Below are 25,016 nucleotides of genomic sequence, written 5' to 3' on the forward strand. Positions count from 1 at the left end.
GAGTTTTTATTTTAAACTTTAAATGTTAGGTGAATTTATGAGCTCATCAGATAAATGTCATTGAGGAATGCAACATTTTCCAATATCATCCACCCAACATTCGCATCAAGGACTCCCAGGTCAAAGCATAACATAGCTTTTTTTTATGCATTCTGGGGATGTGGGCGTCGCTGGCCAGGCCAGTGTTTATTGCCCATCCCTAATTGCCCTTGAGAAGCTGATGGTGAGCTGCCTTCTTGAACCACTGCAGTCCGTGTGGTTTAGGTACACCCACAGTGCTGTTAAGGAAGGAGTTCTAGCAATTTGACCCAGTGACAGTGAAGGAACAGCGATATAGTTCCAAGTCAGGATGGTGAGTGACTTGGAGGGGAACTTGGAGGTGGTGGTTTTTCCATGCATCTGCTGCCTTTTAGGTGATCTGGAAGATGCTGTCGAAGAAGCTTGGCCAGTTGCTTAGATACAGTGTAAAGCACTTTCTGTTCCCAACCTCAGAAGATTACACCTACTGAAACAATGTGGATTTTTCATTTCTCTGATAAATGTCATTTTGGTCGTTTGAATGTGATTGCCAATTGTGTTGAATTTGAGGAGGTTTTGTGTTATGTATACACACACGCATTCACTCGCTCTCTCTCTCAGCTCTTGAGATGCAAGGCTAGTGTGCTAACCACTATATCAGCCTGTTCCCTCAGTCAGTAGTTTTAACAATTATTTAGAGAGCAGCCAGCCTACAATGCGCAGGCTGTGGGATAATGTGTCCAACAGTATCGGACATTATCATGGCCAAAAATTAGGGAAGTCAAGCAGGAAGGCTTACCACTGCATCATCACCTCTGACAGCACTGCCACACATTTCCCTCCACTTCTCCCCCCCGCCCCCCCATAAACACCCTTGCCCTCCCCTCCCCATCACAGTCGTAGGGATCTTGGTTGCCCAATTCTTGCCTGCTTCACCATATTTGATTGCCTGCGGAAGGATGGGCCCTGGGGCAGCAGTAGCTAGTTAACTCTGGAGAATATTGGAGGGAGAGGGCTTAGTAATGCAATTATCTCCCTCTATTCAGGCCCCTTTAACTCTTGTCAGAGGACCCTTGGCCCATGTACAGTCTGCCTTGAAAGTGGAAAAAGATTTCTCAGGCACTTCAGCTCCTTTTAAGGTCCCTCCTTCTACTAATACTGTAGCAAGTATCCCGTGCAGTATCACTGACCTTTTGCACCCATGCAGCTGTCGGCTCCCTCTTTGTGATAATGGATCCTGCCAGAAAACCATTCTGCATGCCTTATGAGCCCCCACCCAGGTAAATAGGTCAGGGCATTGGCTGGAGGTCCCATCCCGACTCTCTCCAGTGGTGAATTCAGGCCATTGGAGATCTCAGCAGTGAATCCAGCCCAGAGGAAAATGCAATCCAATGTGTTTAAGCACCAGCTGTCAGACGATCCAGCTGCTGTCAGTTTTTCAAGAAAGCTTTAACGTTGTCAGTGTGAGCAAACCCAGACCAGACTCTACAGTCAGGAAAGGAAGACATGTTCAGGGTGACATGAACAAACAAACAGTATCGTCGATAATGAGAACAGGATGGAGGTTTCACTTCAACTTTTTGTTTGTTAACCTGTTCCAGGTGGATGAAGAAACCCCGATGTGGTGTTCCTGACAACTTTGGTACAGAAATCAAGACAAATCTGCGTCGTAAGCGATATGCCCTCACAGGACAAAAGTGGAATCGGGAACGTATCACATTCAGGTAAGGAACTCAGACCAAACCTTAAAACATCATTTAAATGTTATTATCCTCTGTGTGCTTGTATATTGCTGTGTCTGTATGTTTCTGTGGGTGTGTCTGTACACTCAACCTTTCTAAAATCTTGTGTGCTTCCTCTGAGTAGGAAGCATCATATTATAAAGTTTGGCTTATGAGTACAATATCATGAGTACAATATCCTTCTCCAAAACTTATGCAAAGATCTGAGGTCCCTGATTAATAACGTTACAATTTCTTCTTGCAGTATCCAGAACTATACACCCAAAGTGGGGGAATATAGTTCACACCAGGCCATCAGGCAGGCTTTTGCAGTCTGGCAGAAAGCTACACCGTTAGTCTTTGAAGAGATTCCTTATTACGATATTCGATATGGCCGCAGGAAAAATGCAGACATCATGGTCTTCTTTGCTTCGGGTTTCCATGGAGACAGTTCCCCATTTGATGGCGAGGGTGGCTTCCTGGCTCATGCCTACTTCCCTGGACCTGGAATGGGTGGAGACACACATTTTGATTCAGATGAGCCATGGACACTGGAAAACATTGACCTTCAGGGTAAGAGCGAATTTTTGTTTTGTTCCTCTTGGATATGAAAGCAAAGAGGGAACAGAAAACCTGCTTGGGTTTATATCATCCTTTTGTCCCTCAACTTCTGCACTGTGTGACTCCTCATCCTCAGTGATTTCAATCTCTATTTTAGCTTCTCCAGCCCTCTCCCTCTGAATTAACTGTCCTTCTTGTCCTCCCCAAATCTTTCCTTCTGCATAAACTCTCCTACTCATATTCATGGCCAGCCGCTCGACCCTCCAATCTCCTGTGACCTCTCTATCAGTCTCCATCACTAGCAGGGCCATCTCCAACCACTTCTTCGTATCCCTTACCACCCTCTACCCCATTCTACCCTGGGCTTGCCAACTCTGGTTTGCTATATTACTACAAAGTGCATGGGTCCACTTGAGATGCCAAGAAGCTGGTTGATTTTTTTTTAAAAGCCCCCTTTCTAGGAGGGCAGGATCTATTTACTCTGGCAGGGTCAGTGCTCGAGAGCATTGATGGCTATAATTCTGATGTAACTGCTGGAATTATTGCTCATACTCATTAAGAGCCTTGATGTCTGACGCACAGACATTTTTATTATGCTATTAAATAGCACAAAACTCACAATGTACAGGTGTCACAGATAGCTCAGGAGCATCTGCTCAGATGTCTCCCAGCACTGTTGAGAACAGGAACTTACCATGTGGAGGATCATGAGTGCAAACCCACACCTCATCTCGCCATACTATTGCGTGCTTGACTCCCAAAGTGTACCACCTCTATTGCTTATGACAAGATTGGAGACACCGAGGGCTGGGTTTTTAAAGTCCACTGAGTGCAGATGCGGAGGCGCGTGTGATTTGAAGATCACGTTTTTGAAGGTTGGCACTGGGACCCGCACGCCTCCAGAACACAACGCCATATTTAAAGGGACGCTGGGAGGGAGGGAACAAGTTGGGCACGTGCCTCCAATTAAGTGCCTGTTGAACTCATTGAAGAGCTCATTAATGGCTTGTCAGCAGCAGTTTTTAATTTTCAAAGGCTGGGAATGTGGAGGACGCCATGCGGAGAACACGACAGGGTGTTCAAGTCACAAACACAGTGGGAGCCATGAGGGCTATGGGAAGGGCTGATTAAAATATTGCAGAGGCACAAAATAAAATGCAGCTACTTCAAAAGTGCCACAGAGTGGCCATTGCTGCAGCTGTAAGACTTGCTTTTCTCAGTGGTGAATGGCAGGAATCTGGAGAGGGGCGTGAGGCCGCTGACATCACTTGGGCACCTGGTGTTGGCAGGGGATAACCTCGTAAATGCACACAGCCCAACTGAAAGAGTTCAGTTGGGAACAGGCCACTCTGACATTGGACAGAGCAGCCAAGATGAGCTGCGGCAAATGCAACCTGCTGGACAGCAGGAGGCCAGAGGAGCACAGCAGGGGTTTGCAAGGGGAGGAAGGTGCTACCCAAGACATCGGGTGCACAGTCCAAAAGTAAGCTACCTGCAAATGACAGAGTGCCAGTGCCCTAGGGGGCTGCGCCTATCCAGGCAGATGGTCTCAGACCTGTATGCTCTGATCCACAATGACCTGAGGCATCAAAGCCCCTGTGGCAGTCCCCTGTCTGCAGCTGTCAAGATCACCATCATCCCAAACATCTATGCAACCGGGTCATTCCAGAAATCAGCTGTGGACCTCGGTGGCATCTCGCAGTCTGCAGACCATCAGGAGGCCACTTTCAGGAGGGCAGGGCAGTACATCCACTTTGACACAGATGGGCCTGTGCTGTCACCGAGGGCATTAGCTTTCCCTTCCATTGCTGCATTCTGCCAGGTGCAGGGCATCATCAATTGCACCCTTGTATCCATCATGGCATCCAGCGACCAGCCAGTGAGATCCATCAACAGGAAGGGCTTCCACTGCCTCAATGTCCAACTGGTCGGTGACCACAACAAGAGCTTCCTCCATGTGTGCACATGTTTTTCTGGCAGCTGCCATGACTCCTTCATCCTCCGCCAGTTCAGGCTGCCTCAGTACTTCACTCCATCCCCCAAAGTGGGTGGTTCCAAGGGGACAGGGAAATCCTTTGAAGAGATGGCTACTAACCCCTCTATAGGAGCCCCAGACAGAGGCAAGAAGTGAAAGAACCAATGCCATCTGCTCAGCAGGCCGACTATTGAGCAGGCCATCGGATTTCTGAAGATGCGATTCCAGTGCATGGACAAGTCGGCTCCGCTACTCTCCTGCAAGGGTCTCGGTCATTGTGGTGGTCTGTTGCACCATCCATAACATGGCCTTCCAGAGAGATGTGGACCTTGAGGACAGTGAGGCCCTGGAAGGAGATAGCTCACTGGGGGAGGAGGAAGAAGAGGGGTGGAGGGCGATAACACTGAACAGGGAGGTGCCCCTGCTGCACAAGGAGGTGGTCTCTTCCTGCCACCCTCCCTGAAGAGGACCTCACTCCTCTCCCTTACGGCCGGCAGCATTAGATCTAGGTGGACATCGATGAAGTGAGAGTCTGCCCTGCTTCTAGTGCCAGGACTCCAGCTCCCTTGCAACATCTCGCTTCCCTCTGGTGAAGTGGAAGGCTTTGTCCCTCAAGACAACCAGCAACCGCAGTGATGGCTGGAATGTCAACATGAGCTCCAGACTTGATCCGACCCACCTCCATTTTCAATACCACTGGCTCTAATTGGCAGGAAACCCATCTCCATCCCAATTAAGGGCTTACTAATTTGAACATTGCAATCTGAATTAGTTTCCCACAGGAGGCAGGTTTCTGACCCAAAACCAGACCTGGTTCCTGTTCCCTGCCTCCATAACAAAAATCCAGCCCCTAATTTCAACATCCTGAAGCTCTGGCAGAAAGATTATGTTTTATTTTTATGTATTTTAAGCTTGCCCTTGGTTGTGGCATGCTGAGGTGACATGTTCATCCCTGAGAATTAATAAAACTAAATCATGCATGCTCTGTGTTAATTGATGATGCTAATGAGCAAACAAAGCATTAACACCCATGTTAGAAATATATGTCTATATATATAGAAGGTAGGTTACCTTAACGCAAAATCAGCACACGGGTGAGCTCTAATGCACTAAGGAAATGAGATCTTGTGTTGCCAGTCATTAATTTAATATGTAACCACTTTCATTCAGATGATCGTCACTGCCTGCTTTGACCTCATCCCTTCACAGGAGAGTGATTTTTTATCAGAAAGCATCATGAAGTACGTGCAGCATTGATTAGATTCATTTGAAGAAGTTTGAGTGGGAGATAAATTAATTATCTTTAACAAATGGCTACTTTCTGAGTGTCTGTAACATTGCCCCAATTCTCCTGCTGCAGGCTGGCAATTTTCTGAATTATCAGTCCTACGTTTATTTTGTTGCGTGTTTATAAGAGGCCAGTGATATCAGTGCATTGTTCTAACTGTACCTTTGAAGTACAAATTATGCTGATCCCAATTGATACTGTGATAATCAGTATAACAGTATGTTATTCATTGGTTTCCCTTGTGTCTTCTATCCTTTAGCCATGTACCGCTATCTGACATGAAGTGAAAGGTGCATCTTACACTGGTTTTAAGGATTACTGTAGTAGGTTACCATTTAACTAGTTTTGGTTCCAATCTACTATTTTTGTCCAAAGGGAATGATCTGTTCCTGGTTGCAGTACATGAGCTGGGCCATGCTCTGGGCCTAGAACACTCCAACAATCCAAATGCCATCATGGCACCTTTTTACCAGTGGATGGATACAGAGAAGTTTGAGCTTCCAGAAGATGACCTTAGGGGGATCCAGCAGATTTATGGTGAGCTTGAGAGATATTACTTTATTTATTCTCTATTTTTATATTTTGAAGTGAAGTTCATTTGTAATTCCAAGCTCTGTTCATATACCGAAGGGTTTCCACTGGAGGTACAAGGTAACTCTAGCACCCAATTGTATTATATTGTAGCAACGTCCATTTGCAATATATTGTAGGCCAACAGGAGTGTTGACAAATACACAGGAGTTGTTGCAGTCATTGGACACATTCCTAATACAGAAAGGACGAAACCATCGGGTTTCTGAAGATGTGATTCCAGTGCGTGGACAAGTCGGCTCCACTAATCTCCTGCAACGGTCTCGGTCATATGGTGGTCTGTTGCACCATATGGGGCGGCACAGTGGCGCAGTGGTTAGCACCGTAACCTCACAGCTCCAGCGACCCGGGTTCAATTCCGGGTACTGCCTGTGTGGAGTTTGCAAGTTCTCCCTGTGTCTGCGTGGGTTTCCTCCGGGTGCTCTGGTTTCCTCCCACACGCCAAAGACTTGCAGGTTGATAGGTTAATTGGCCATTATAAATTGCCCCTAGTATAGGGAGGTGGTAGGGAAATATAGGGAAGGTGGGGATGTGGTAGGAATATGGAATTAGTGTAGGATTAGTATAAATGGGTGGTTGATGGTCGGCACAGACTCGGTGGGCCGAAGGGCCTGTTTCAGTGCTGTATCTCTAAACTAAACTAAACATCCATAACATGGCCTTCCAGAGAGGTGTGGACCTTGAGGACAGTGAGGCCCTGGAAGGAGACAGCTCACCGGGGGAGGAGGAGGAAGAGGGGTGGAGGGAGATAACACTGAACAGGGAGGTGCCCCTGCTGCATAAAACTAGCAGTCCTAGTTTGTGCTAGGTATTTGCTTTCATTGAGTTTTGACTTTCAGTCACATGTCATACACTTTCCTGAAAGCATGGCTCATGTTGAAATGTGGTTTCATGGATGCCGACAGCCTTATGGACTCATTCAAATGACTGCTATCCATATGTAGTGGGCATCAGTGCCAATGCTGACCCACTCCTGTCATTTATACCATGGTGTTTTTCCACCAGGAATCTATGGTTAGTAATTGGAAGCAGGAACCTTGGTTATTTTCTGTCCTTTTCCTCTTCTGGCTTGGAAGCACAGAGGTCAATTGCAGTGCTCTCACAACCACCCTAGGTGAGATTAGCCACCTCAGCACAGAACAGTGACTGAACCTGGGTCTTTATGGCTGAGTACCACACCATAATATCTATTTAACCACTGAGCTGTTAAGTGACTCCCATGCGATCTAGTACAAATAATAGATCAAAAACAGATGCTAGAAATCTGAAAGAGTAACAGAAAATGCTGGAAGCACTCAGCAGGTTTGGCAGCATAAGCAGAGAGAGAAACAGAGTTAACGGTTCAGGTCGATTGCCTTTCATACATTTAATAGACATGTACCTCACCCCCAGTGTGTGTGTTTGATTACTTGTACCTTTCCCTCAGGGTAAATGTCCATCTCTCCTGCCTGCCTTCTTCCCTTTGAGTGTGTAATGGACTGACTGCTGCATTTTTATGATCATTCATTGCTTTGTCTCTAGGTCCACCAGATATCAAACCCAAACCTACAAATTCACTGCCAACTGTGACACCACGGAAACCAAAGAAACCAGGACGTGTGCCCCCCAAAACGCCTACAGAGAGAAAGCCAGCTCCCAGGGACCCTGGTCCAGACAATCCCAGGACTACAGATGGACCCACCCAATATGGTCCTAATATATGTGATGGCAATTTTGATTGTATGGCTATGTTGCGGGGAGAAATGTTTGTGTTTAAGGTAAAGATTGATTGCAAGCTGAGTTACTGGGTTTTGTTATTTAGTTATCAGTCAAGCATACCTCAATAGGTCTGTGTAGCAACATTGTAAAGACTCGTACACAAGTCACTGAAGGTAAGCATGCAGGTGCAACAGGTGATAAGAAAGGCAAATGGTATGTTGGCCTTCATAGTGAGAGGATTTGAGTACAGGAGCAGGGATGTCTTGCTGCAATTATACAGGGCCTTGGTGAGGCCACACCTGGGATATTGTGTGCAGTTTTGGTCTCCTTATCTGAGGAAGGATGTTCTTGGTATAGAGGGAGTGCAGCGAAGGCTTACCAGACTGATTCCTGGGATGGTGGGACTGACGTATGAGGAGAGAGTGAGTCGGTTAGGATTATATTTGCTGGAGTTCAGAAGAGTGAGGGGGGATCTCATAGAAACCTATAAAATTCTAACAGGACTTGACAGGGTAGATGCAGGAAGGATGTTCCCGATGGTGGGGGGAGTCCAGAACCAGAGGTCATAGTCTAAGGATACGGGATAAACCTTTCAGGACTGAGATGAGGAGAAATTTCTTCACCCAGAGAGTGGTGAGCCTGTGGAAAGCAGTTGAGGCCAAAACATTGTATGTTTTCAAGAAGGAGTTAGGTACAGCTCTTGGGTTTAAAGGGATCAAAGGATATGGGGCGAAAGTGGGAACAGGTTACTGAGCTGGATGAGCAGCCATGATCATAATGAATGGCGGAGCAGACTCGAAGGGCGGAATGGCCTACTCCTGCTCCTATTTTCTATGTTAAGATCGAACACATGGCAGAAAATGTCAAGAAACCTGAAGCTGTCTTTGCAATGGCGCGTTTGGCACTGCCCTTATTGCAGTACGCTGTTGGAAGTAACAAAATCATTTAATTTTAATTCTTTCTGTTAGTGTTCCCTGTATGTGATGCAAAGACAAAGTGGAGTAATTATTTACAAAGGTGTGTCCCTTAACAATGCACCAGAGGGGTGGTAACTGCAGCAGCAGGGATGGGATTGCCTTTTCCTACCCAAGCCCACCGTGCCTTGTAATAGCGTCAGCAACGGGAGGAAGCAATAAGGGCATAGCCAACTCTGTGCCCACAGCACCTTGCAACAATAAGTGATCCAGCAGCAAGGAAGATATTACTAACCCAAAGTGTACTGAACTGTAGTTCTACAATAATACCACCACACACAGACCCATTGCAGTACACAAATTGTACTATAACCTTTAGCCTTGTTTGTTCCTTACGACCAATGTTAGTTTTGATAATCAGAAGAGATCAAAAAGAACAATCTAAAATTTATATATGGATGAGGGATCTTAAGCTTGTGCAGATCCAAAATTCTATGTGACTGTGTGACCTGAGCTTGCTCTTCTTTTCCAAATAGGGCCTCTGGTTCTGGAGGGTTCGAAATAACCGAGTACTGGACAACTACCCAATGCCTATTGGCCATTTCTGGAGAGGACTGCCAGCCAATATTGATGCAGCATATGAACGGCATGATGGAAAGTTTGTGTTTTTTAAAGGTAAGGGCAGGATTTGCTTTCAAATTCAGACTGACTATTTCTGCTAGGGAAGGAGGAACCCTCTGGCTGAAACAGTGGGCTGGATTTTGTTCTGAGTGTGACTTCAGGTTCCGTGGTAAGGTGGGGGTCGCGGGGGGAGGGTGGGACAGAGAGTCGGAGCGGAAGCAGCCGCCAAAGAACCCGACGCCAGGATTGTCGGACCCAATCTTCCCAGGGGCGGGATAGGCCTACATCAGCCTTCCTGCCCAGAGGCCAATTGAGGCCCTTAAGTGGCCTATTGACGGCCACAGCGTGAGGAGGACACCTTGGAAAACGAGGCACCCTCCCTGTGGGCTTGGGGGGGTGGGGGTGGGTGCTTGTCCTCCTTCATGAGAAATTTGTGGCCCATGGAAGACCTGCCCCCGGGAACCACTGTATCCCCCGGGACCCCCCATCCCCCCGGACCAAACACCCACCCTCCCACCCACCCCCGTTGCCGGGGCCTTCCAGATTGGCTCCAGCAACCCCACCTTACCTACCTCAGGTCCAGTTTTCCAGTGCTGGGCCTGGGTCCAAGTACAGGCATTGACCACTGCCCCGAATGGCGCTGCTGATACTGTTGAGCTGCCAGCCCTGTGATTGGCCAGCAGCTCTTGGGGGCAGGATCCCCGTTCCTACTAAGTGTTTAAAGGGACGGGGATCCCACCTGCTTCAACTTTGACGGCCAAAGACCGGAGGATCACTCTGGGGGCCTGAAAAAGTGCAGAGGCAGGGTTCCCCCCAACTTTTTGGCCTGGTGCCAGGACCCCCACCTCGTGCACAAAATCCAGCCCATTAGCTGTATATTTTCTTAATGTACAGATTAGTATCCTATTTATTTTAGGACGATACTGCTTCAAGTTGTGCAGCCATTCAACCAGTGAAAATAGAAGGTTCTGCCATTTTAGAGGTTGTAAACCATATAGAAGCAGGTGGCTTCATAGCACCTCCAATGATGAGACTGCCTCCAGATTCCAGTGTAAGCAAGAAGTGATGGAACATCTTGGAAATGGTCAAACATCTTCACCAGCTGTGGACTGAGTAGCTAAGGCACTGTTGTCCATCTCCATATTGACAATGAATTTGCTACAGTTGTCTGTATTAACTTGTACCTGCCATTGGAGGAGGCTCTGCTGGATGGTGTTGAGTTTCTTGAGTGTTGTTGGAGCTGCACCCATCCAGGCAAGTGTAGAGTATTCCATCACACTCCTGACTTGTGCCTTGTAGATGGTGGACAGGCTTTGGGGAGTCACGAGGTGAGTTACTCGCCGCAGGATTCCTAGCTTCTGACCTGCTCTTGTAGCCATCGTATTTATATGGCTACTCCAATTCAGTTCCTGGTCAATGGTAACCCCTAGGGTGTTAATAGTGGGGGATTCAGCGATGGTAATGCCATCGAATGTCAAGGGGAGATGGTTAGATTCTCTCCAGTTGGAGATGGTCATTGCCTAGCACTTGTGTGGCGCAAATGTTACTTAGCACTTATCAGCCCAAGACTGGATATTGTCCAAGTCTTGCTGCATTTCTACACGGACTGCTTCAGTATCTGAGGAGTCACGAATGGTGCTGAACATTGTGCAATCATCAGCGAACATCCCCACTTCTGATTATGATTGAAGGAAGGTCATTGATGAAGCAGCTGAAGATGGTTGGGCCTAGGACACTACCCTGAGGAACTCCTGCAGTGATGTCCTGGAGCTCAGATGATTGACCTCCAACAACCACAACCATCTTTCTTTGCACTAGGTATGACTCCATCCAGCAGAGGGTTTTCCCCCTGATTCCCATTGACCTCAGTTTTGCTAGGGCTCCTTGATGCCATACTTGGTCAAATGCTGTTTTGATGTCAAGGGCAGTCACTCTCACCTCACCTCTTGAGTTCAGCTCTTTTGTCCATGTTTGAACCAAGGCTGTAATGAGGTCAGGAGCTGAGTGGCCCTGGCGGAACCCAAACTGAGCGTCACTGAGCAGGTTATTGCTAAGCAAGTGCTGCTTGATGGCACTGTTGATGACACCTTCCATCACTTTACTGATGATTGAGAGTAGGCTGATGGGGCGGTGATCGGCCGGGTTGAACTTGTCCTGCTTTTTGTGTACAGGACATACCTGGCCAATTTTCCACATTGCTGGGTAGATGCCAGTGTTGTAGCTGTACTGGAACAGCTTGACTAGGGGCGCGGCAAGTTCTGGAGCACAGGTCTTCAGTACTATTGCCAGAATATTGTCAGGGCCCATAGCTTTTGCAGTATCCAGTGCCTTCAGTCGTTTCTTGATATCACGTGGAGTGAATCGAATTGGCTGAAGTCTGGCATCTGTGATGCTGGGGACTTCAGGAGGAGGCCGAGATGGATTATCAACTCGGCACTTCTGGGCAAAGATTGCTGGAAATACTTCAGCCTTATCTTTCGCACTGATGTGCTGGGCTCCCCCATCATTGAAGATGGGGATATTTGTGGAGCCGCCACCTCCCGTTAGTTGTTGAATTGTTCACCACCATTCACGGCTGGATGTGGCAGGACTGCAGAGCTTAGATCTGATCCAGCAACCTTAGGACAACTGCACAAACACTAAGCTTCCACTTGAGTTTAAAGTTAATTTAACATTTATAAAACTGCACTGCAATATATATTTGATGATTTAATTCGAGCGGTAACAGGACTGGGAACTGGTATCACAGGAAATCTGCTTTTGAGATATATTTGCAGACATTTCTCAGAGTTGGGGCCTTTAGGACATACGTGACACTGAACTGTTTCAGGCAGGAGGCCACTTTTAATATGCAGTTCGGGGCCTTATGACATACATTTGAAATTTTGAATTACAAATAGGTGGAGCCTGCAGAAACATGCTGTGCCAAATTGTACCAGCATGGAGCAGCCTTACCAGCTGTCCTTAAAGGGACCACTGGAGGACACTCAAAAATCATCTCAAGACCATTTTAATATTTTATTTTTGTGATACCAGGAGGAGCAGGAATGGTGCTCCTGACCCAATAAAAATACTGTACCCCATCTGCAGCTCCAGGCACCCTCCCCCCGCACACCCCCCCTCCCCCCCCCCGACCCCGATGCAAAGTGGGTGATTTCCCACTCTTCCCAACAAGCAAGATCTGACAAGCTGGACTTACTTCTGTGATGATGTGGTAGCAAGCGTTTAATACTCCGGAGTAATGTCAGTGTAGATTTATTACTCAGCCAATGTTGTTGAAACTGGTTGATTACTGTGGCAGGGTTGGTTTATTGCTTTTCAGGTATGCCAGGCTGGGTTTATTGCTCTGGAGATATGGTTTTGACAATCTGTAGGTGTGACAGTAGTTATTTATTGTTCAAGCTATGACAATTTGGGGTTATTTCAAGGTGTGACAGGGTGGTTTGAATTCTGGAAATGAAAAAGATGATACAAAAAGGTGTGGTAGGGTGGGTAAATTACTTTGGAAGTGTCGCAGTATGGCATTGATGTTCTGAGGGTGTAGAAGGATGTGTTTATATCACTGTTAACTTCTGAGTTTCCCCCATGCAATTCAGTTCCCCCACATGGAAGCCGCCTTCAGATTAATACTTCTGCAGCTATTGATTTGCTCAACACTGGCTTGGCTCTATTTTCAATGCCTTCATCCCTAGTAAAGCCTTCATTGTCTCCTATCCCTGTCACTCCTCTTGGTTCAGTCTCCCCCTTTGCTTTCTGATGTCTATGAGGCACAAAATTGAGTACACAACTGGCTTGGGTCATCCATGGCCAGATCTGCTTTTACCCTATTATATTCCACTGAGCCTCGGCAGCCTCTGCCAAAATTGTGAACTAGTGTGCAATCATTCCAGAAGGTAAAGGCAACCCTAGAATCCTTCTCTGTACTACCAACTGCCTCCTTAAATCCCTCTCCCTTGTCTCTTCCAATGACAAGTGCAAAGAGTTCCTGCGTTTCTTTGTCACCAAGCATCCAATTGGGTGTCTGCCACTTTCCCTTTATTCCCTGAGTCAGACCAACCACCCCATTCTAGCCCAGAGGTCACCCACCAGACCCAAGTTAAATGCAGGGATGGAGAGAGGGAAACATGAGTGGTCAGCAGTTAGCATGGAAGATGGGGGCAGTTCAGGGCTAGGGAGACCTACCAGGACATTTCAAACTTCAGATCTGTTTGTAGCTATGGGGGTAGCCACTGCCTCAACCCACTGTCTTCCGTGTTAAGCTGGCATTGGAGGGGGCCTGTTGTATTATTGGATGAGCCTCCGACTGAATTCAGGTGTGCGCTTCCTACATCTGAATAATCAGGCAACCCCTCCACCCTCTCTGATTTGCCAAACTGCTTCATGCTGGTTGAGTAGAAATTTCTTCAACTAAATATTGGGAAAACACAAGGCATTTTGTCCTTAGTCCCCACCATAAACTCTGTTTCCTAGCCACTGATTTCATCCTTGTCTCTGGTCACTGTCAGAGGCTGTACCAAACTGCCTTTATGTTCTATTTGAACCTGAGGTGAGCTTCCAAACACATATCTGCTCCCATTACCAAGACTGCCAGCTTCCATCTTTGTAACATTGCCTGGCTTTGCCCCAGCTCAGCTCACTTGCTGGTGAAAATCATCCATGCTTTTGTTACTTTTTAAAAATTAATTCATGGGATGTGAGTGTCATTGGCAAGGCCGACATTTATTGCCCATCCCTAATTACTGTTGAGAAGGTGGTGGCGTGCTGTGGTCCACGTGATTTAGAAACACCCACATTGCTGATAGGGAGGGAGTTCCAGGAATTTGACCCAGCGACAGTGAAGGAACGGTGATATAGTTCCAAATCAGGATGGTATGTGACTTGGAGGGGAACTTGTAGATGGTGGTGTTTACAAGCATCTGCTGCCTTTGTTCTCCTAGGTGTTAGAGGTTGTGGTTGGGAAGGAGCATTGGCGAGTTGCTGCAGTGCATCTTGTAGAAGGTACACACTGATGCCATTGTGCACCAGTGGTGGAGGGGGGTGAATGCTTAATGTAGTGGAATGGTTGCTGATCAAGTGGGCTGCTTTGTCCTTGATGGTGTCGAGCTTCTTGAGTGTTGCTGGAGTTGCACTCATCCAGGCAAGTGGAGAGTATTCCATCAGATACCTGATTTGTGCCTTGTAGATGGTGGACAGACTTTGTTCTTCGCTGTAGAATTGCCAGCTTCTAATCTGCTCTTGTATCCACAGTATTTAAACGCCTGGTCCAGTTAAGTATCTGGTCAATGGTGACTCCAAAGATGTGAAAATGGGGAATTCAGCAATGGTAATTCCGTTGAACACCAAGGGAAGATGGTTAAATTCTGTCTTGTTGGAGATAGTTATTGCCTGGCCCTTGTGTGGCACATATGTTACTTGCCACTTATCAGCCTAAGACTGAATGTTGCCCTGATCTTGCTGTATGCTGTTTCAGTATCTGAGGAGTTGCAAATAGTACTGAGTACTGTAACCATCAATAAGCATCCCCATTTCTGACCTAATGATGCAGGAAAGGTCATTGATGAAGCAGTTGAAGGTGGTTAGGCTTAGGACACTAACCTGAGGAACTCCTGCAGTGATGTCCTGGGGCTGAAATGATTGGCCTTTAACAACCATCTTCCTTTGTGCTAGATATGACTCCAACCAGTGGAGTTTTCCTTCTGATTCCCATTGACTTCAATTTTTCTAAGCCTCCTTGATGCCACACTCGGCCAAATGCTGCCTTGATGTTAAGGGTAATCACTCTCACCTCACGTACCGAATTCAGCTGCTGTGTCCCTGTTTGGATCAAGGCTGTAATGAGGTCTGGAGATGAATGGCCCTAGCAGAACCCAAACTGAACATCGGCGAGCAGGTTATTGCTGAGTAAGTGTCACTTGATAGCACTGTCAACAACACCTTCCATCACTTTGCTTATGATTGAGAGTAGACTGATGGAGCGGTAATTGGCTGGATTTCATTTGTCGTGCTATTTGTGGATAGGACATACTTGGGCAATTTTTCACATTGTTGGGTAGATGCCAGTGTTATAGCTGTACTGGAACAGCTTGGCTACAGGTACGGTTAGCACAAGTCTTCAGCAATACAGCTGGGACGTTGTCAGGGCCAATAGCCTTTGCTGTTTCCAATACGTTCAGCCATTTCTTGATATCAAGTGGAGTGAATCGAATTGACTGGAGACTGGCATCTGTGATGCTGGGGACTTAAGGAGGAGGCCGAGATGGATCATCCACTTGGCACTTCTGGCTGAAGATAGTTGCAAATGCTTCAGCCTTGCCTTTTGAACTGAGGTGCTGGGCTCCCCCATCATTGAGGATGGGGATATTTGTGGAGCCTCCTCCTCCCTTTAGTTGTTTATGTGTCCACCACCATTCACAACTGGATGTGGCAGGAATGCAGAGCTTAGATCTGATCATTGGTTGTGGGATCAATTAGCTCTGTCTATAGCATTCTGCTTCCACTTTTTAGCATGCAAGTAGTCCTGTGTTGCAGTTTCAGCAGTTTGACACATCATTTTCTGGTATGCCTGGTGCTGCTCCTGGCATGCTCTCCTACACTCCTCATTGAACCCTTACTTGATGATAATGGTAAAGTGAGGGATATGCTGGACCATGTGGTTACAAATTGTGGTCGAATAGAATTCTACTTCTGCTGATGTCTCACTGCCCAGTTTTGAGCTGCTACATCTATTCGGAATCTATTCCATTTCCATTTAGCACAATTTAGTGCCACACAACAAGATGGAGTGTGTCCTCAGTGTGAAGATGCAACTTTGTCTCCACAAGGACTGTACAGTGGTAACTCCTACTAATACTGTCATGGACAGGTGGCAAGTAGATTGGTGAGGACGAGGTCAAGTAGGATTTCCTTCTTGTTGGTTCTCTCACCACCTGCTGCAGGCCCAATCTGACAGATATGTCCTTCAGGACTCAGCCAGCCTGGTCAGAAGCGATGCTACCGAGCGACTCTGGTGATGGACATTGAAGTTCCTCACCCAGAGCACATTCTAGGCCTTTGCTACTCTCAGTGTTTCTTCCAAGTGTGTTCAACATGGAGGAGCACTGATTTATTAGCTGACAGAGGGAGGTAAGTGTTAATCGGAAGGAGGTTTCCTTGCCCATATTTGATCGGATGCCAAGAGACTTGACGTGATCTGAGGTCAATGTTGAAGACTCCCAAGGCCACTCCCTCCCGACTGCATACCATTGTGCCACCACCTCTAGCGGGTCGGGTCTGTCCTGACAGTGGAATAGGACACACCCATGGATAGTGATGGAGAAGACTGGGACATTGGCTGCAAGGCATGATTTGGTGAGTGTGACTGCATCAGGCTGTTGCATGACTAATCTGTGGGATAGCTCTCCGAATGTCCCCAGATGTTAGAGTCATAGAGTCGTACAGCATAGAAACAGGCCCTTGGGCCCACCGCGACCATGCCAACCATAATGCCTATCTATACTAATCCCACCTGCCTGCATTAATTCCATATCCCTCTGTGCCTTGCTCATTCAAGTACCTGTCCAGATGCCTCTTAAATTTTGCTACTGTTCCTGCCTCCACCACCTCCTCAGGCAGCTCATTCCAGATACCCACTATTCTTTGTGTGAAAAATTTACCCCTTTGATCCCCTTTAACCCTCCTCCCTCTCACCTTAAATCTATGCCCTCTAGTTTTAGTCACCCCTACCATGGGAAACAGACTCTGGCTATCTACCCTATCTATGCTTCTCATAATTTTATATACCTCTATCATGTCCCCTCTCAGCCTCCTTCGCTGCAGGGAAAACAGACCCAGCCTATCCAATCTCTCTTTATAACTCAAGCCCTCCAAACCAGGCAACATCCTTGTGAATCTTTTCTGCACCCTCTCTAGCTTAATCACATCTTTCCTGTAGTGCAGCGACCAGAACTGCACACAGTATTCCAAATGCGGCCTAACCAATGTTATGTACAACTGTAACATGACGTCCGAACTCTTGTACTCAATGCCTCGGCCGGTGAAGGCAAACATGCGATACGCCTTCTTCACCACCCTGTCTACCTGTGTTGCCACTTTCAGGGAACTATGTACTTGCACCCCAAGGTCTCTCTGCTCAACAACACTCCCCAGGGCCCTGCCATTCACTGTATATGTCCTGCCCTGGTTTAACTACCCAAAATGCATCACTTCGCACTTGTCTCCATTAAATTCCATTTGCCAATCCCTTGCCCACTTTCCCAGTTTATCTATATCCTGTTGTCACCTTAGACAACCTTCTTCACTGTCCACTATACCACCAATTTTGGTTTCATCTGCAAACTTACTAATCATGCCCCCTACATTCACATCCAAGTCATTAATATATATGACAAACAACAGAGGGCCCAGCACCGATCCCTGTGGCACACCACTGGTCACCGGCCTCCAATCTGAAAAACAACCCTCCACTACCACCCTCTGCCTTCTATCACCAAGCCAATTTTGTATCCAATTTGCTAGCTCACCCTGGATCCCATGTGTATGAACCTTCAGGACCAGTCTACCATGCGGGACCTTGTCAAAGGCCTTGCTAAAGTTCATGTAGACAATGTCCATCGCCCTGCCCTCGTCAATCCTCTTGGTCACCTCCTCAAAAAATTCAATCAAATTCGTGAGACATGATTTCCCACGCACAAAGCCATGCTGACTATCCCTAATCAGACCTTGCCTTTCCAAATGCATATAAATCCTGTCTCTCAGAATCCCTTCCAATAACTTTCCCACTACTGATGTAAGGCTCACCGGCCTGTAGGTCCCTGGCTTATCCCTGTTGCCCTTTTTAAATAAAGGCACAACATTAGCTATCCTCCAGTCTTCCGGTACCTCACCCGTGGCTAACGATGATACAAAAATCTCTGCCAGGGCCCCAGCAATCTCCTCCTTTGCTTCTCATAGCATCCTAGGATACACCTGGTCAGGCCTTGAGGATTTATCCACCTTAATGCGCTTCAAAACCTCCAACACCACCTCCTTTGTAATGTTGATATGCTCCAGGATATCGCTGTTCCCTCCCTTGAACTCAATAGCTTCCATGACCTTCTCCACGGTAAATACAGACAAGAAGTATTCATTTAAGACCTCGCCTATTTCCCGTGGCTCCACACATAGATTACCACACTGATCCTTAAGGGGACCTACTCTCTCCCTAGCTACCCTTTTACTCTTAATATACTGATAGAATTTTTTAGGATTCTCCTTTATCTTATCTGCCAGGGAAATCTCATGGCCCCTTTTCGCCCTCCTAATTTCCTTCTTAAGTGTAGTCCTACATCCCCTTTACTCCTTGAGGGACTCGCTTGATCCCAGCTGCCTATACCTGACATATGCCCTTCCATCTAACAGGAACATGCCGGCCCTGAACTCTTCCAACTCACTTTTAAAAGCCTCCCACTTGCCAGACGTCCCTTTACCTGTAAGCAGCCCCTCCCATTCAACTTTTGAGAGTTCCTGTCTGACGCCATCAAAATTAGCCTTCCCCCAATTTAGGAAATCAACCTGAGGACCAGTCCTATCCTTTTCCATAACTATCTTGAAGCTAATAGAGTTATGGTCACTGGTCCCAAAGTGCTCCCCCACTGACACATCAACCACCTGCCCAGCCTCATTTCCTAAGAGAAGGTCGAGTGTAGCCCCTTCTCTAGTAGGGCCATCCACATACTGCTTCAGAAAACTATCCTGGACACACTTAATAAATTCTTCCCCATCTGATCCCTTGGCACTAAGGCAGTCTCAGTCAATATTAGGGAAGTTAAAATCACCACTATTACAACCCTATAATTCCTACACCTATCTGTGATTCCCCTACATATATGCTCCTCCAATTCCCTATGACTATTGGGGGGCCTATAGTATAATCCCATCAAAGTGATCACCCCTTTCTTATTTCTAAGTTCTACCCATATGACCTCGCTGGATGTTCCCCCCCGGGATATCCTCTCTAACTACTGCCGTGATGTCCTCACTCATCAATAATGCAACTCCCCCTCCTCTCTTAACTCCACCTCTGTCACGCTGGAAGCATCGGTGCCCTGAAATATTGAGCTGCCAGTCCTGCCCATCCCTCAACCTCGTTTCCGTAATAGCTATAATATCACAATCCCACATACCGATCCATGCTCTGAGTTCATCTGCCTTACCTGTAAGGCTTCTTGCATTAAAGTAAATGCAGTTTAGCCTACCAGACCTTCCACGCTCCCTGTCCTGCCCCTGCCCGGCCTGCCTACTGGACTTGCTTTAACACCTACATTTGCCTCATCTATCTCATCGGAGAGACTACTATTTTGGGTCCCACCCCCCCCGCAAGACTAGTTTAAACCCTCCCGAGTAGTACTAGCAAACCTCCTCGCAAGTATATTGGTCCCCTTCCAGTTCAGATGCAACCTGTCCTTCTTGTACAGGTCACCTCTGCACTAGAAGAGATCCCAATGATCCAAGTTAGTGAGGAGTTCTTTGCAGGATCAACTGGGCAGGTGTGTCTTTGTCGTTTCCAGTGCCTAAGTCGATGCCGGGTGGTCTGTTTGGTTTTATTCTTATTTAACTTTTCTATCGTGTTTTGATACAACTGAGTGGCTTGCTAGACCATTTCGGAGGGCAATTAAGAGTCAACCACATTGCTATGGGTCTGCAGTCACATGTAGGCCAGACTGGGTCAGGATGGCAAATTTCCTTCCCTAAAGGACATTAGTGAACCAGATGGGTTTTTACAAAGATCCAGTAGTTTCATGATCATCAATACTGAGAATAGCTTTTTATTCCAAATTTATTAATTAATTGAATTTGAATTCCCCCAGCTATCATGGTGGGATTTGAACTCATGTCCCTGGAGCATTAGTCCCAGCCTCTGCATCACTAGTCCAGCAACATTACCACTTTGTTACCGTCCCCCTAGACTTGATACCTTCCTGTTTAAATGCTCTCCTGTCTGGCCTCCCATCTTCCTCCCTTCATAAGCTTGAGCTCATCCACAACTCTTCTGCTTGCATCCTAACTCGCACCAAGTTCTGTTCTCACATAACCCCTGTGCTCACTGGCCTACATTGACTCCTGATCCAGAAGTGCCTCGATCTTAAAATTTTTGTTTTCAAATCCCATCATACCCTCGCCCCTCCCTATCTCTGTAACCTTCTCTGGCCCTACAACCCTCTGGACTCTTGCACATGCCCGATTTTCATCACTCCATCAGTGACAGCCATGCCTTCAGCTGCCTTGGCCATGAGCTCTGAATTCCCTCCCTAAACCTATTTGCCTCTCTACCTCTCTGTCCTCCTGTAAGACGTTCCTTCAACTGCCTCTTTGACCAAGTTTTGATCATCTGCCCTAATATCTCCTTATGTGGCTCTTTGTCAAATGTTGTTTTATAATGCTCCTGTGAAGTGCCTTGGAACATTTTACTGTCTTAAAGATGCTATGTAAATGCAAGTTTTTGTTGTTGGCATTTCATTCACTCCATTTTATCTGCCCGGTTTTCACCTGGTGGGGGGAATTAAAGTTCGCCTCTGTGTGTTTGTGTCCCTTTGCCTCTGTGTGCCCTGCAGAGCAGATGAGAGGACAGTGGTGGAACTAACTGACAATGCAAACTGTATAAGAAAGCTTCTTTAAAAAAAAATTTAGGACACCTTAACCTTTGACCTTCAACCTTTTTCTGTTTTCTCTATTTGTCCAACAATAGATTATTCCATAGGTAGGGAGTGGCAGGGATCCTTATCTGCTATTTCAGGAGGTTTTGGTGTAAAATGCAGGAAAATATGTGTTTGTTGTGTAATTTACCGTTGTTTCCTGGCAGGATGAGACAGCAACATTTTGCATAGAGGGTCAGGACTGAACATACAGATTTCCCAGTCATAAGCATAGAGCAGCTGTGGGTGATGCAGCCTCTGCATCACATGAGCACTCCCAGATGGCTGTTTATAGATTCCATTTCCTTACAAGCACACATACTGTGAGTGAAACTACACAGCGTATGGATAATACTGTTGCCCTTTGCCAAATCCAAAATTGGACAGAGGCAAGCTGTGGAAAGGGAACAGGGCGTAAAAGTTTCAGAGGTCCAGAAGTAATGTTTTAGCAAAGTCTCTAGTACTGAAAATGATCAACAGTAAATGTTTTCAGTCAAAGAATAGCAATAGTGAGATATTATTTTAGGATTGTATCTTAGTCCAGCAATCAATACTGTGTGTCTTAGCTTAGAAAAGTCTTAAATAATATACTGACTGAATGGGATTCAGTTTCTTTTCACGCCATTTAAAGAGCTCACACAGCATGTGTGGAAGTCTCTGCATGTGCAGCAAGAGTATTTTGCCTGTACAATCTATTCCCATTCTCCAAGACCAAATTTTTTATATCCAGTTTTAAAATGAACTTTTTGGGCTTGGAACTACTGGTGCCCTGCTCTAATGACAGAGGTTCAGTGGAGCAGAACTTCCATCTACCAGTCTGCCTTCGTCCTGACGATGACAACAACAACTGCTTGTATTTATGTTAGCACCTTTAACGTAATAAAATGTCTCAAGGTGCTCCACAGGAGCTTTATAAAACAAAATTTGACACCAAACCACATGAAGAGATATTAGAGTCATAAAGTCATTTATGTCACTTCATAAAGTCGCTTTATGGGCCATTTGGCCCATCAGGTCCATGCTGGCTCTTGACTGAGCTATTCAGTCAGTTCCACTCCCCCGCTCAATCCCCATGGCCCTGCAAGTCTAATTCCTTCAAGTGCCCATCCAATTTCCTTTTGAAGTCATTGATTAGGAAGGCAAGTAGTCTGTTGGCCTTTATTGCAAGAGGATTTGAGTACAGGAGTAAAGAAGCCTTGCTGCAATTGTATAGAACCTTGGTGAGACCGCAGCTGGAGTATTTTGTACAGTTTTCCTTTCCTGACCTAAGGAAGGATATACTTGCCATAGAGAGAGTGCAACGAAGGTTCACCAGACTGATCCCTGGGATGGTGGGATTGTCCTATGAGGAGAGATTGAGGAGACTGGACCTAAATTCTCTACATTTTGGAAGAATGAGAGATGATCTCATTGAAGCATACAAAATTCTTACAGGGATTGACAGGGTAGGTGCAGAAAGGATGTTTCCCCTGGCTGGTGAGTCTAGAACCAGGGGACACAGTCTCAGAATAAGAGGTAGGCCATTTAAGACTGAGCTGAGGAGAAATTTCTTCACTCAGAGGGTGGTGAATTTTTGGAATCCTCTATCCCAGAGGGCTGTGGAAGCTCAGTCATTGAGTATCTTCGAGACAGAGATCGATAGATTTCTAGATATTAAAGATATCAAGGAATATGGGGAGAGTGTGGGAAAATGGCGATGAGGTAGAAGAGCAGCCATGATCTAGTTGAATGGCGGAGCAGGCTCGAAGGGCTGAATAGATTACTCCTGGTCCTATTTCCTATGTTCCTACTTCCCTATGATTGTCTCCGCTTCCACCACTCTTGTGGGCAGCGAGTTCCAGGTCATTGCCACCTGCTGCGTAAAAAAGTTCTTCCTCATATTCACTTGCATCTTTTGCCCAAAACTTTCAATCTGTGTTCCCTAGTCCTCGTACCATTTGTTAATGGGAATAGTTTTTCCTTGTATAACTTATCTAAGCCTGTCATAATCTTGTACACTTCTATCAAATCTCCCTTCGATCTCCTTTGTTCTAAGGAGAATAACCCCAGTTTTTCCAACCTTACCTTGTAACTAAAATCCCCCAGCCCTGGAATCATTCTGCTATATCTCCTCTGTACCCTCTCAAGGACTTTCACATCCTTCCTAAAGTGTGATGACCAGAACTGGATGCAATACTCCAGTTGGGGCCTAACCAGAGCTTTATAAAGGTTCAGCATAACTTCCCTGTTTTTGTACTCAGTGCCTCTGTTTATGAAGCCCAAGATCCCATATGCTTTACTAACCACTCTCTCAATATGTCCTGCCATGTTCAAAGATTGATGCACCTGCACCCCCAGGTCCCTCTCTTCCAGCGCACTGTTTAGAACTGTGCCATTAAGTGTATATTGCCTCTCCCTATTCCTTCTGCCAAAATGCATCACCTCACACTTATCTGTATTAAATTCCATCTGCCAGCTCTCTGCTCATTCTGCTAGCAGGCCGTTCATATCATCCTCACTGTTTGCCACTCCTTCAAGTTCGGTGTCATCGGCAAGTTTTGAGATTCTACCCTGTATTACAAAATCCAAGTCATTTATCTAGAGCAAAAAAAGCAGTGTTTCCAGCACTGGCCCTTGGGGAACACCACTGTCTACCATCCTGCAGTCTGGAAAAACAACCATTCACCACAACTCGCTGTTTTCGGTCCTTAAGCCAATTTTTGGTATCCAACTGGACAATGACCCTCCTATTCCATGATCCTCAATTTTATTAACCAGCATTTTATGTGGTACCTTATCAAACACTGTCGTAGAATCCATATAAACAACTTCTACCGCATTCCCTTCATCAACCTTCTCTGTTACTTCATCAAAATATTCAATGAGATTAGTCAAGCAGGATCTGCCTTTTACAAATCCGTGCTGGCTGTCCTTAATTAACTCAAACAGTTTTTTTTATTCATTCATGGGATGTGGGCATCGCTGGCTAGGCCAGCATTTATTGCCCATCCCTAATTGCCCTTGAAAGGTAGTGGTGAGCTGCCTTCTTGAACCACTGCAGCGCAAGTGGGTATTTGGCTTGGAGGGGAACTTGCAGGTGGTGGTGTTCCCATGCATTTGCTGACCTTGTCCTTCGAGGTGGTAGAGGTCGCGGGTTTGGAAGGTGCTGTCTAAGGAGCCTTGGTGCATTGCTGCAGTGCATCTTGTAGATGGTACACACTGCTGCCACTGTGCATCGATGGTGGAGGGAGTGAATGTTTGTGGATTGGGTGCCAATCAAGTGGGCTGCTTTGCCCGGGATGGTGTCGAGCTTCTTGAGTGTTGTTGGAGCTGCATCCAGGCAAGTGGAGAGTATTCCATCACACTCCTGACTTGTGCCTTGTAGATGGTGGACAGGCTTTGGGGAGTCAGGAGGTGAGTCACTTGCCACAGGATTCCTAGTTTCTGACCTAGCCACGCTAGTTATATGGATACTCTAGTTCAGTTTCTGGTCAATGATAACCCCGAGGATTTTGATAGTGGGGGAATTCAGCGATGGCAATGCCATTGAATGACAAGGGGAGATGGTCATTGCCTGGCACTTGTGTTACTTGCCACTTATTAGCCCAAGCCTGGATATTGTCCAGATCTTGCTGCATTTCTACATGGACTGCTTCAGTATCTAAGGAGTCGCAAATGGTGCTGAACATTGTGCAATCATCTTCACTTCTAACCTTATGATTGAAGGAAGGTCATTAATGAAGCAGCTGAAGATAGAGTCATAGAGAGATACAGCACTGAAACAGGCCCTCCTGCCCACTGAGTCTGTGTCGACCATCAACCACCCATTTATACTAATCCTATATTAATCCCATATTCCCTACCACATCCCCACAATTCTCCTACCACCTACCTACACTAGGGGCAATTTACAATGGCCAATTTACCTATCAACCTGCAGTCTTTGGCTGTGGGAGGAAACCGGAGCACCCGGCGGAAACC

The 25,016-nt window shown here is 46.5% G+C and overlaps 1 protein-coding gene across 3 annotated transcripts in view; it reads left to right on the top strand.

Annotated features, from left to right (window-relative positions):
* The window catches only part of LOC137379064 (matrix metalloproteinase-15-like), a 163,435-nt gene that overhangs the window by 118,689 nt on the left and 19,730 nt on the right, over positions 1-25,016 (top strand). For all 3 annotated transcript variants that reach the window (XR_010976731.1, XM_068049687.1, XM_068049686.1), the window contains exons 3-7: positions 1,620-1,742; positions 2,005-2,312; positions 5,939-6,100; positions 7,676-7,911; positions 9,303-9,441. Coding sequence is in view for 2 of the 3 variants with exons in the window: in XM_068049687.1 (XP_067905788.1) it covers positions 1,620-1,742; positions 2,005-2,312; positions 5,939-6,100; positions 7,676-7,911; positions 9,303-9,441 (968 nt within the window). In the remaining variant the exon portion in view is untranslated. The remainder of the gene's footprint in view (positions 1-1,619; positions 1,743-2,004; positions 2,313-5,938; positions 6,101-7,675; positions 7,912-9,302; positions 9,442-25,016) is intronic.

This window comes from Heterodontus francisci, chromosome 17 (genome assembly GCF_036365525.1).
Source record: "Heterodontus francisci isolate sHetFra1 chromosome 17, sHetFra1.hap1, whole genome shotgun sequence".
Lineage (NCBI taxonomy): Eukaryota > Metazoa > Chordata > Chondrichthyes > Heterodontiformes > Heterodontidae > Heterodontus > Heterodontus francisci.